Source organism: Primulina huaijiensis, chromosome 8 (assembly GCF_012295235.1).
Source record: "Primulina huaijiensis isolate GDHJ02 chromosome 8, ASM1229523v2, whole genome shotgun sequence".
Taxonomy (NCBI): domain Eukaryota; kingdom Viridiplantae; phylum Streptophyta; class Magnoliopsida; order Lamiales; family Gesneriaceae; genus Primulina; species Primulina huaijiensis.
Window position 1 is genome coordinate 20,620,599 of NC_133313.1, and position 13,265 is coordinate 20,633,863.

The 13,265-nt window shown below is 35.7% G+C and overlaps 1 protein-coding gene across 3 annotated transcripts; it reads right to left on the reverse strand.

Annotated features, from left to right (window-relative positions):
* Positions 1–17: 17 nt before the first annotated feature.
* Positions 18–13,151, reverse strand: LOC140983637 (alanine--tRNA ligase-like). Of its 3 annotated transcripts, none has more exons than XM_073450762.1 (24): positions 13,034–13,151; positions 12,188–12,429; positions 11,841–12,079; positions 11,593–11,733; positions 9,090–9,236; positions 8,819–8,971; positions 8,346–8,475; positions 7,866–7,962; positions 6,670–6,790; positions 6,072–6,131; positions 5,739–5,789; positions 5,570–5,665; positions 5,268–5,369; positions 3,628–3,750; positions 3,094–3,237; positions 2,934–3,005; positions 2,763–2,838; positions 2,552–2,694; positions 2,331–2,439; positions 2,065–2,252; positions 1,753–1,842; positions 1,124–1,306; positions 838–1,017; positions 18–292 (listed from the first exon to the last, which is right to left on the reverse strand). In XM_073450762.1, the coding sequence occupies exons 2-24, from the start codon at positions 12,333–12,335 to the stop codon at positions 221–223; spliced, it is 2,865 nt and encodes a 954-aa protein (XP_073306863.1). In that variant the 5' UTR covers positions 12,336–12,429; positions 13,034–13,151; the 3' UTR covers positions 18–220. The 3 variants fall into 3 exon arrangements, with proteins under 3 accessions (XP_073306863.1, XP_073306864.1, XP_073306862.1); XM_073450763.1 differs by having other exon boundaries at positions 13,038–13,149; XM_073450761.1 differs by lacking the exon at positions 13,034–13,151 and adding an exon at positions 12,626–12,663.
* Positions 13,152–13,265: the final 114 nt, after the last annotated feature.

The window sequence follows — 13,265 nt, forward strand, 5'->3', positions numbered from 1 at the left end:
ATGAAAGCACAACTGCGTGCACGAAACTGAACAAGAAAATGAAAAATGAGAAGAAAAATGCAGTACACATTTTAATAATCCAGTAAAGGTTGACTCTGGAATTCACTTAAAACTTCTAATCCACGAAAACTTCAAGTTATTATAAATACAGATAAACAATAACTTGTTTAGCAAAAAAATTGAAACGAAGTCGATTACGAGTTGGATATTGCCCTTTGCATCAATTCAACTTCATGGCAGCAAAGGATTCTGCCACATCCATTGCAGTTGTCATATGGGATGAATCACTTGCCTGGATGAAAGAAACGAGGAATCTAAATAAAACTATGATGAGCAGCTAGCATAGAGTAAGCATAGAATGAATCAAACAACAATATGCATGCGCACTCAAACTCATTTGCTCAAACAAGTGAAAAGCGAAATTTTCTACACTTCTTACCATTTGAAGCACACAAGCGCTGGGATCAAGAGTTTGTAAATCATTTTTAGCTAAGTAACCACTTTTTCGAGAGCAAAGGCACCCATGAACAAAGAATGGTAGTAAACTTTAAATGCCTCTATCAGATCAATTGATAAGCATCATACTAGCTTTTGGGGAAAGGTCTCATCGACAAAGAGCTTCTTTCCATGTATAAAAATAAAAACCTACTCCGTAAAAGAGCATTAACACTTTTTATACGCATGGCTGATTTGGTAGTACTGAAACACAAGGGAGAAGAATCCCGAAGACTATGATCTTTTTTTGACAAAAATGCACGCAAACTTCAAAGCTATTAGGTCGATGAACAATTTAGTGCAGCTATGATTGTGATAAGCAATAAAAGTAACATTCCAAACCTGGCCTTGTGCAAGACCCCCTTTTCCGCCACCACCCTTTCCACCAATCGGATCCAAAACTTTTTTCAACCACTCTGTGACATTTAATTGCTTGTAATTGGCATCTTTCTCTGGTACACCAGCACACACAAAGGCCTTGTTCGCTGTTTCATCCTTGCTGAAGACCATAATCGCCATACCCTATTCATCCACCAACAAAATTAAGAAGGCCAGCGTAATTTCATGTAACTTATGAATCAGAGTTCAGAACAGTAGGTAACAAGATGAGTTGGGAACAGCTTAAAACCTTCTTCTCCATGACTTTGACAACTGCTTCCCTGATGGCAGTAGTATCTGAACCAACATTGACATGTGAGATGCAGTAGGCTTTTCCATTTGAAGAAGCAGCTTCAGCCATTTGCACAGCATTATCAATGGCTTTCTGCATGTTCTCTTCAGCGATTTTCTTTTTGGCTTTAATCACTTGACTCTGACAAAAATCTTGGAGTTAGTTTTGAATACCTTTCCTACAACATGGTCTCAATCCACATTAACACTAGTCTGATCCAGTTCCTCTACCACGAACTGTAGTCAGATGCAGGCATGCAGTCATCTTTAGTTAATGGGAGAAACCAATGTTTCCTTGACATTCAAGTCAATTCTGTTAGTCATAATTTTTATTGAAGAAAAATTATTCCTAACCTCGATTCTACTTACGTCGGACGGGACATTTTTTGGAAATTCTAGTTATCCATTCACTCATGAAGAAATTTACACAGGTAATCCAAGTTAATTTGCCATTTCTCATCACTCGAACAATAAAACAAAAATAAAAAAAGAGGAAGCATGGCATCTCCATGTATGATTTTTGAATCCAAAAACAGCTAAATGAGCCTCTGTTGACAAATATCACCACAAAGAATTTACAGAAAGCACCTGGAGCTCGGAGATTTTGGCCTTGAGATCAGCTTTCTTCGCAGAAGGGATAGATGCTCCTTCCACACGGCCATTTAAAGAGGTTACTTTCTGATATCAGGGGCAAGAAAAATTAATCATAAGAAAATATGTCACTGATGGAACAAAGTCAGAAAAATTCCTTCTTGAATAAGGACAAGAACATGAATCAGTGCCCGAGGATATATGATATTTCTTCTTGTAGGAAAGAAGATAGGGCAGGTTTCAATCTTTATACTAAAAATAAATATAGCAATCCATGACCCATGCAATCCAGATGACAAGTGTAAGAACCTGTTCCAGAATGGTTCCTTCAGTCCTGGATGCGTTGTTTATTTCTTGTTCAAGGGAGGATGCCAGTTCCATGGCTCTGAAAGCATAATCTAACGTCACTGCCGTAACTCTACGGACTCCCTTAGCAATCCCTTCCTCGGACAAGAGAGCAAATGCTTTGGCTTCCCTCGTGTTTGACATATGTGTACCTGTAGACATGAACAAATGGCTTTAGAATCCTAAAAAGTTCCACCTTTAGATAGCAATTAAATTTCCATTATATTTACCCCCGCAGAGCTCAGCAGAGATTGACAACCATTCTTCATTATCAGGATTAGTAAGTAGATCCTCCACTTTCTTACCAATTGAAACTACCCTGACAGGGTCAGGATACACCTGCATCAACAGAAGTGAGCACTTGCGTTAACATTTAAAAGTAGAAAATATAGAAATTCAATCCTTTGTTTGGATAACTCAAACTAAAGAGAAATTGTTTGGAGAAGCTTACTTCCCCGAAAACAGCTCTTAGACCTTTTATACTCTTTGCATCAGCCAGCCTGGTCTCCTTTGAGAATACATCCAGCCCTTCTTGTATTTGTTCATTTACAATTGACTCAATTTTTCGCAGCTCCTCGGGCTTTACAGGTTTTCCTGTTTCAGGTGTAAAAACAATTGGAATACTCGTAATCCGTATGGTCAAACAACAACAATAAGCTTACCATGAGAAAAATCATATCTCAATTTTTCAGGAAGAACGATGGAACCTTTCTGGTCAACATGATCCCCAAGTACTTGCTGCACTTAAGGCAATTAGTCAAAGACTACACTTGAGATATAATTAAAAATTCACTAGTATTAGAAACTTCCATGAACTTTATTCACGAGCATACCCTTAGAGCAAAATTCAACATGTGTGTGCATGTATGATTCGGAGCAATCATTGTCCGTCTATCATAGTTAACCTGCTCAACCCAAAATAAAGAAAATTGCAATTAGTATGGCATGTTGAATGACATGGCTCATCTATGATAGCAAGAAGGAATATTTTACCTTACAAATAGCTTTATCTCCAATAAACAATCGGCCAGTTTTTCCACGAAATGAGCCAATATGAACAACAAATCCACCATAGATCTGAACGTTAATAACTTCAAAAACTCCATCATGACCTACTAGCAAGCCGGTATCATATATCTACAAGGAAATGAACTCAGTCAACTCTATCACATATGAAAGTACGTCATCACACGCACATGCAATCATACCAAGGGACTTAAAAATATATAAAAGGAGCTGCTTTACTGTTTGACTTTAAAACAAACAAAAACAATGTAGACCAATATGGAGTGCAGAAAATGAAAGAGCTTAGTAAGATACATAAACTTAATCAAGCATAATTCATTGTATATCTTTAGCTTAAAAGAGGAGAGTAATTCTTCTATGCCTGAAAATCCAGCTCCTAATCCAAGTTCTTCTTTATTCATTGACTTCATTCCATAGTTAAAGTACCTTTTAAACTATAAAATTATGTACGGCACTTATAGTCAAATGCACTATAGATCCTTATCAAAACAAAATATTCACCTGACCACCTTGCTCAGCATAGAAGCTGGTAGTTTCCAGGATAATGCCAACCTCTTCATCATGAGCAACACTTTCCAAAAACTCACTTCCAGTGTAAATAGCCTTTATCACACTTTCATGATCCTAGAATTATGAGCCATGTAAAAGCATAGATCTTCAAGTTAAAATTCATTGTTTCATCAAAAAAGAAGTTATAACAGATTTGCATGACTAAGTTCAGATGGAACCAACTTCTTAGGAAGAAAATAAGTAAATAATTCAACTTCATATACCTAACAAAAAGTAAGAAACTTGATCTAATTTTTGCAGCTTTAAAGAAGTGGTTGGTCAGATACCTGGTCAATTCGAGGTCATTTGGTCTAGCCAATCAATTGAGATCAGCATAACTCTCATTTCAAAATTATAGCAATAATAATAACGATGAATTAAAAGCATGTCATTACACTCAACAGGAGAGGCAAATAACAATCCCTCACTAGAATAATCAACCATATGTATAATACCAAAAATTAAGTTAGAAATCAATTTTCAACAAAAGAAACAGTCACCATCGGGTTTTCAACAAAAAAAACTGGGTTCGGGAACAATGTTGCAAATGATAAACCGAAGAGGTTCAAAGAGCAATACATAGCAGGCAAAATGTGTGACCACTAGAATGCTCAAGTCTATAGAGAAAAAAGCCAATAAAGACCTTCACTCCAGACTCACAGGATTCCACAAATAGGTGAATGGCAAAATAGATTTCAATCATTAATTCAGTTGTGGATGGGCACAAATGGCACTTTATAGAACTTACAAGAATAGAACTGTTCTCACATTGACATTAACAGTCATCAATCAATATGCGACAATATTGACATTAACAGTCATCAATCTCTATGCGACAACAAAACTAATCGATCGAGCTGACTAGTATTTAGAAGATTTTTCAGAAAATGAAATGTGATGATATACAAATGACAGACTGAAGCATACTCGAATACAAGTACAACCAAACAAATGCCCAAGAAGACCAAATTGACCCGGTAAAAATTTTGAAACCACTGTCCCGTCGTAAATAGCTATCTGGTTATTTTGCACAAAGGGCTATGCCTCATAAATGGGTTGATCCATCCCAAACTATTCACTGAAGTCTGAACAAAGCCAATTGTCACGTAAAAAGTGTTCCGCTTTTTTTAGCTCTATTTCGGTTAGAAGAAAAGGTTAATGGGATGATTGGGTAATTTGATAGTAAAATTTAAATGTGGTCTCGATAATTAGGAACAGGCCAAGAGCCAACCCAAAATTACCACATGAAAAGCATAGTTGAATCAAGTTGATTTTTAAGATCCAACTGACATGTCGCCAAAATTGAGCGCATTAATGTAAAAATAACCGAAAAACAAAAAGGATTGAATCCATCAAGTAGGTAAAAATACAAAAGTTTACGATATGTTCATACAAATAGAGATTAAATTTAAAAGAAACTAAAAAGCCATAAATAGGCATACCCATAATAAGCAACTAAATCAGGAAGGTGATTTACATCAAATCATAAAATAGTTGCTAGTGTTAATAAACTGACAATGTGTGAAATGGATTCAAATAATTACAAAATCATGGAAAAACCCCAGAAAATACAAATCCATCAAGGCACAAACCTGAAACCAAGTAAACTTAAACGAGTCATCTGTGGCACCAACTCCTTTTTTGTGCAACACAGATGTCGCATCAGCATCCATGGCTATAACACCACCAGCTTGCTGTTAAATCATAAAAAAGAACGCTCCAAAAATTAATATAGATCATATTCACAAACAATACCCGTCAATTTTGAATGGAATTTATTATTGCCAATTTTTCATCCACCAACATCAAAATTTCACTTTGAACAAGAAGCAGTAAATTAACGACATTTAACGTCATGTATCTATACGAACAAGTAGAAACACAAATCTCACACCTTATTCTGAGCATTCCTTGACCTTTCTCTTGCCTTGTCCATAGCCACATTGAAACCTTCTATGTCAACAGACAGGCCTCTTTCTTCTGCCATCAACTGTGAGACATAAGATGTTAGTATTTTACGAAAAATTTATTTGTTCATGCTCAAAAGATGGTTGCATAGTCACCTGTGTTAAATCCAGAGGAAATCCATACGTGTCCCATAAGTCGAAAGCATCCTGCATTCATTTGAATAACTGCAGTGAGACAAAGCACCAGAAAATCAACGAGCACCAATGGCCAGCTGGAGTAGCACAATTATTTTAACAATTAAATTGTGCAATGTGACAATTATAAATCTATAGAAAATTACATTTGAGTACCAGTAAGAACAATATATTATAGGGAACTAGTAAAATATTAATTTAGAACTGATATTGACCATAGTACACATAAGAGTATAAAACATACAAGAATAAGATTAAGTTGAAACACAACAATAGCTAACAAGAACCCCTTGCCTGCCCACTGAGGGTTGTCCCTTGGACTTCTTGAGCAGCCTTCTTAAATTTTTCGATTCCCTGAACAGGTCAAGCAATGTGGGAAGTGGGTGGTTACCAAATGAACACAGAACTAACACAATTAATGGAAATATAATACATATTTTGATAATACTAGTATGGAAGCAAAATAAGCTTTGCAGTTTATACCATAGAGCACGGATAGGTTAAGCCAGTGTCATCAATAAGACAAACAAAATCACACATAGTCCAGGAGCACTTATGTATCCACTTAGCTACAGAGTGATTTAACATATAGAATATTCATCAATACTCCACCTATTATTGAATATCTTAAAAATGAATGAAGTAAATTTATAAACATTTCATTACCAATAACTTTTAGATTCTGATAACGTGGATAAGGTTAAAAATCAGTGTCGCCCATAGCTTAAGAAGTTTTTAGAGAACACTATCTTGCAATTGAATGCTTTTGGTGAGCAAACGCTCTAAAGGAATCTATACTGGTCAAAACATGCAAGTTATACTCTTGAAACATCCCTGCTGAACCCAAAGTAAAGCCAAACAAATGATAAGGAAGAAAAAATAGTATACATACTTTAACCAGAGTCCTGCCAAAGCTGGCTTCTTCATCTGCAATTATCTCCTGAATTTTTATCTTGTGTTGCTTCAGCTCGGGGAAAATATCTCCCATGACATCCACCACCACATCTACCAGCCTGTTTTCGTAATGATATAATCATGGGAAGACAATACAATTACACAGCATTGAACAGATCCATTGATTTTATGTCAGCAAACTAATAAATACGAATTTAGCTTAAATTTTTTTTATTAATGACCGAACTGGACCAAACAAAAACCATCAAATAACTGGGCAGTAAACAGCTGAGAAATTCCCAGCACAAAACCTGCTAACATATACAATCCAGGCCCAATGCGAGAATTTGTCTACCACTTAAAGGGATGGAGCTGTTTAATTTGTTATTAAAAAAACATCATCTATATAACAAAAATAATCAAATTTCATCAAGTACAATACTTCAAGATGAACTCATGTGGTCTTGGAATCTAAAAATATTTACAATTTAAAATTGTTAAGTTAAAAACCAAATCCACCTAAACGGTACAAAATTTTATGAAGTTGATGTCAATCATTTTAAAGTATAGATGGCCATTAGACCCATTACAAAATCTCATTGATTGTAACACAAATTTAATATGCATTCATGTAAAAATGTGAATTTTGATCAGCTGAAAACAACCTCAAGTGTACACAATCATCTAAAAATACATTAATTTTCTTAAAGAAAGCCCAACTCAAATTTAGACATTAATCCAAGCAAATACCTTCTTGAAATTAAATTGCTTAATAATTCTTTAAATCGCAACCAATCCAATAGCCCAAATATGAATTGGGAAGCGCCCAAATAAATTGAATGTGGTCTTGAATTATGTAAGTAGAATAGGAGATAAAAAGTTAAAAGTAACGAAAAATTATATAAAACTTTAGTCAGAAAAAAAAGAGATGCATAAAAATTATTAACAAAAACTGATCAGGGTATTATAGGATTTTGTTAAGTAATATAATATATATGAAAAAATAAACAGATGCACACACACATAAATATATGTGTAAATAAATGCATGCATGCATGCATATACTGATATACACCTGCTCCACCTACATTTCATTCTGGTGGATATCTAGTTCAAAGCACTACTCGTCTTTTCAATGTGTATGAGTAAATATAATAAAATATTACTATAAAAAACAAACATGTCGTTTTGTACCCATTGAAGAAGCCTTGTTGTGCTTTTAGGACTTCAGTACCATATCGCACAGCTCGACGAAGAATGCGCCTTAGTACATACTCACGCCCCTCATTGCCTGCAAATTACCAAATCAAGATGAACTCCAAGTACATGTTTTAACAACCAATATTGAGCATGTTACTTAAGGTATGAAAGGTAATATCAGAAAACATGAAATCTCAACATTATGACAGAGAACTTTGAAGGCCTTCTCATGCACAAATAAACAAAATGCCAACAGCTTAATTGCTTCAGTCACATCTGTTAGATAAATATATTAACTTTTTTCAAAAAATGTAAAATTAACCAAACTTGATCTCACTGGGAGAGAGAGAGAGAGAGAGAGAGAGAGAGAGAGAGAGAGAGAGATGTCCACACTTACTAATGCATTTTGCTAGTTGAAGATAACCACAGAACTATGGATTAAATTGATCTCCAAGACTAAGTACAGTACTTTACCAGGACACGAGCCATCAGCAATGGCAAATGAAATCGTTCTAATATGATCAGCCACTACCCTGTATGCCATGTCAACTTTATCCACGTCATCAGAACCAACTTTTCCAGTATACGGCCGGCATCCAGTAGCCTGTTGGAAGGTCAGATTTCAGAAACTACTCAAACAACTTGATACCGTGACGCAATATTGCATGAGACCACAGTAGAGAGTATGGAAAATAAAATTACTATGCTAGCAAACACCTTAACACCGCATAGTTGAACTCTAAAATAATAAAGTAGAGATGAAAAACTACTTTGCCAACTGAAACAATCTAAATCTAAAGTACATAATCATGTCTTAAATAAAAAAATATATATTTAAAATTGCATTGTTATTTATTCTTGATTCTTCGACCAGTAAATTAGCAACAAGAGTAACATTTGCAATAATTCGAAGGACAGGACTTAATAAATTTTGAATTGAAGTTTACCTTCTGTATTGCATCAAAGATGGGTAAGAACACATCGGTATCATAATTGCTCATCTTATTTTGGAGAATAGAAGTCAGCCTCTCGAAACCCATTCCAGTGTCAACATGTTTTGCAGGTAAAGATTTCAATGAGCCATCAGATTCCCTGTTAAACTGCAAATAGATATCAACGAACAAAAGTATATCAATAATCTGAGAGAATCTATGATAACTAGTCACATTGCGACTTGAAATAAGCAGTTTAAGAGCCCCTAAACAATGATGAGTTGACCTGAATAAACACAAGATTCCATATTTCAATTGCTGTAGGATCATCATTGTTCACTAGGGAGGAAGCATCACGACTGCCGATCCTGTCAAAATGAATTTCAGTGCAGGGGCCACAAGGTCCAGTATCTCCCATCTCCCAGAAATTGTCCTATTCAAAGCAGCATATAATTAATTTTAAAAAAAAAATAGAAAGAAACTAACAATGTTCTAAATGGCGGTTGCCTAGGCTAGGTGGCCCTTGACCACCCCGTCTTTACATAAGGTGGCCCTAACCCATCTGGCGGTCGAGGCGGGCGGCAGGCAGCTGAGGTGGTCAATAATTTTATAACTCCAATCAAGTCAATTAATTTTAAAAACCTAGTTAAAAGTCAACAAATTTTAAAAACCCTAATTATAAAAACACAACCCTTTGTTTTTATTTTAGGTATTGTATATTTAACATATTTTTACATAATATTCCAGATTTTGTTTCAAAATTCAAACTCTTTTTTTCTTTTTATTAATTATTGAAAATTAACGACGGAAAAAAATAAACAATGAGTAATTGGAATTTAAGCCAAGTCTAATGATATTGTTTGGGATTATGGGGTGTTGTATAATAAAGATAAAAGGGATTGGATCATATGCAAGTTGTGTAAGAGCTTATTAAAGGAGGAGTTTATAGGATGAAACATCATGTTGCGGATATTGTAGGACAAGTTGAAGCATGTCATAAAGCATCCGATGAGGACAAAAAAAGAGCGAAAGCCTATCTTGAAAATAACAAGAATAAGAAGCGAGAAAGGGTGGAAGAACTAAAGGAAAAGAGAGCGGATGTAAACATATGTGTTGATGCAGAAGATGATGATTGTCAGGTGGTGGGAAATTCTTCAAGAAAGAATTCAAAAGACCACGTGCTTATTGATAAGTTGACATCTGCAATCGATCCAACAAAGGCAAGACAACAAAACATAATTGATGCCATGAAGTTAAAGTTAACAAATGATGTGCATGAGTACTTGCTAGATGGATTTATGAAGCGGAGATTCCTTTCATGCAATTGACAATCAAAGCTTTAGAAAACTTGTACAGGCGGTTGGCCAATTCGATCCGGGCTACAAACTTCCAAGTCAATATCTTTTAAGAGAGCCACTCTTGAAGCAAGAAGTTGAGATAACCAAATTATCTCTAAAAAAATGAAGAAGAGTGGATGAAAAATGGAGGTTCAATAATGACCGATGCATAGACCGATCACAAGAAAAGAAGCATTATGAATATATGTGTTAATTGCAAGCTAGGCACTTCACTCCTTGGTTCTATTGAAGAATCCATGGAAGCACACACCGAGGTTTATATCTTTGAGTTTGTTGAAAAATATATTATTGAGATTGGCCTGCAACATGTTGTTCAAGTAGTTATGGACAACGCCACAAACAATATGGTGGCGGCAGATTTAGTGAAAGTTAGACAACCTCAAATTTTTTGGACCTCTTGTGCGACTCATGCAATCAACCTCATGTTTGAAGCAATTGGAAAGCGGATGAAGTGCTACAACCAAGGAGGAGTGCAAGGAACATCCTCATTAAAAAACTTGATGAGAATTTAGATACATTGGAAGAGGAGAAAGAAGATGTTGATTTTGAGTCCGATGATGAGAGGATTATGAATGCAGTTGATGGTGCATATGTAGATAATTTAGAAGATTAGTTATGTTTTGTCTAGTACTTGTATCATAGTGGATTGAAACTTTGAATTTTAAACCTAGTTTTTTGGTATTTAATTACACGTCTTACATTAAAAAATGATGAATATGATGACTATTTGTGATTACACTGCATGATTATATATGATTACCTATAAAAAAAATGTTTAAAAAAATTCAATGATTATATATGATTACCAATAAAAAATGTTTAAAAAAATTCAACCGCCTAGGCGGTCGAGGAGGTAGACGGTCACTAATCGCCCCGCCACCGCCTCCCGCCGTTTACAACACTGGAAAGTAGTGTATACATAACACACAGTATGATTTAAACAGCCAGCTAGCTACCTAGAGTTTGCATGCTGAGAACGTGTAACTATGTGAGTATCAAATATATCCATAAATAAATTGAACACATACGTAGATGACAACTCACAAGACTTTACAAAGCTAAAAATTATATCAAATGTATTTATTGCTTCTCTTCGTACTCTGCCCATGCTCATACAATATTCCAGTTAGCAGAGCATTGGTCTATCAATCACCACGTTTTTTATCAGACTTATTTCTTCTGCTCAAGCATTTCCTTGTAATACTGTGTATTGTGAGGTGACAAAACAATTCTGGCCTACAAGGCTTTATGGTAATAAAAAGCAGCAACAGTCTCACAATATTTGAGAAGGTGAAAACCCTAATACCAACTTAAATCAAGGCTATAGAAATGTTCATGCAGCTCTGAGCACAATTAAGAAGCCAGATCTTTTCTTAATATGGGACTAGTTCACGCATATATATGGAAGTTGAACATGAAGAATGGACATACTTTACATCCAAAAGGTAACACGTGCCCAGGAGGGAGAAATTTGAGCCAATTTTCCATGGCTTCAGTATCAGGTGGAAGACCAAGTTTTTCGTCACCTCCAAAATAGGTGGCATATATTCGATCACAAGGTAATTTATACACCTGAAAGAAATAAAATAATTAAACAGGAAAAAGGCAAACACTGATGAAATATATACTCTTTCTTTCCATCTTAGTCATAATGATTGGTAATATATGAGCGGGCTTACCTTAGTGAGAAGCTCCCAAGCCCATTCAATGGCTTCCTTCTTGAAGTAGTCCCCAAATGACCAATTTCCGAGCATCTCAAAGAAAGTGTGGTGGTAAGTGTCCTTGCCCACATCATCGAGATCGTTGTGTTTACCACCAGCACGGATACACTTTTGGGTGTTGCAAGCACAGGTCAGTTTGCTCAACTCAGTGTTGGGGTCGGCAGTGCCTAGAAATATGGGTTTGAACTGATTCATCCCTGTTCCCCAAATATTACAAGCATCAGTATTCGGTACAACACAAGAACTCTCACACAGCTGCTACATCATATTAAAAGCAGGGAAGGGAAGGGAGGAAAATACAACACCGGCATTTGCAAAGAGAAGAGTTGGATCATTGAGAGGAACAACTGGACTTGATTTCCAATGAACATGCGCTTTGTCTTCAAAGAATTTGACAAAGGTATCCCTTACTCTGTTGGCAGGCCATTCAACTTCACTCGCCTGAGATCCCATCAACGGCCGAGATGCTACTTGTATTGGTAGAAACGACAGTGGTGCAGGTGATTTACTTGATGTGATTAGACGTCTGTGGAATAGGAACGTACTTCTGACAATTACAAAAATTAACATCCAAATTAATTTAAAACAATCGAGCAACTTTACTTTCGGAGGTAATTATTTCTCACCCGTTTAAAATCTCTTAACGCGCATATTACATTACTATAATGACAAAACAAGTTACAACTAAGATCATAAGCAGTTGATTGACAAGAACAAAAACACGAGCTTAATAAACAATTTACCTTAACAAGAGAACAATAGTCATTATCAATAACAAAACTGGAACCCAACAAACACTTATCAAGGAAAAGTCAAACTTCAGCAAGTTGAGCTTATTAGAAAACAGAAACTTATTTGAGTTAACTAAGATGACGAAGCAATTGATCAAGTCAATCCAGAAGTCCGCAATAAAGATTTTGAGAAAAAAATTTCGATTTTCTCTCTGCACTTGTCAAGTTTGGAACTTTAAGCAATTTTGTGAACTTCGACGGATTCCTGTTTCAATTATGTAACTATCAGCCATCTGTCACATGCACGAAAAATTATCATGTTCCTCCAATAAATTTTATCTGATTTCAATGGATTACGAGTTGAATTAGAAGAAATCAATTCAGGGTCATAAGAAAAATTCAACCGAATAGAAAAGTTACTCGCCGGAAACAAGCTAACGAGGCCGTTACGAGGGCCGCCACCAGTGCCGTTTCCTTAGTGCAGCTAGTAGCGTCGAAGTGCAGTCTTGTCAGTAAATCACGTGAGGGTTTTAGAACATTCACATTTTTTCAAGGACATAGTGATTTACGGGCTTGGGTCATAGCAATGGTTAATTGGGCTTATCGAATGGAGCCCAAAGAATGAAATTCTATTGTCGTATTCTCCAGCTCC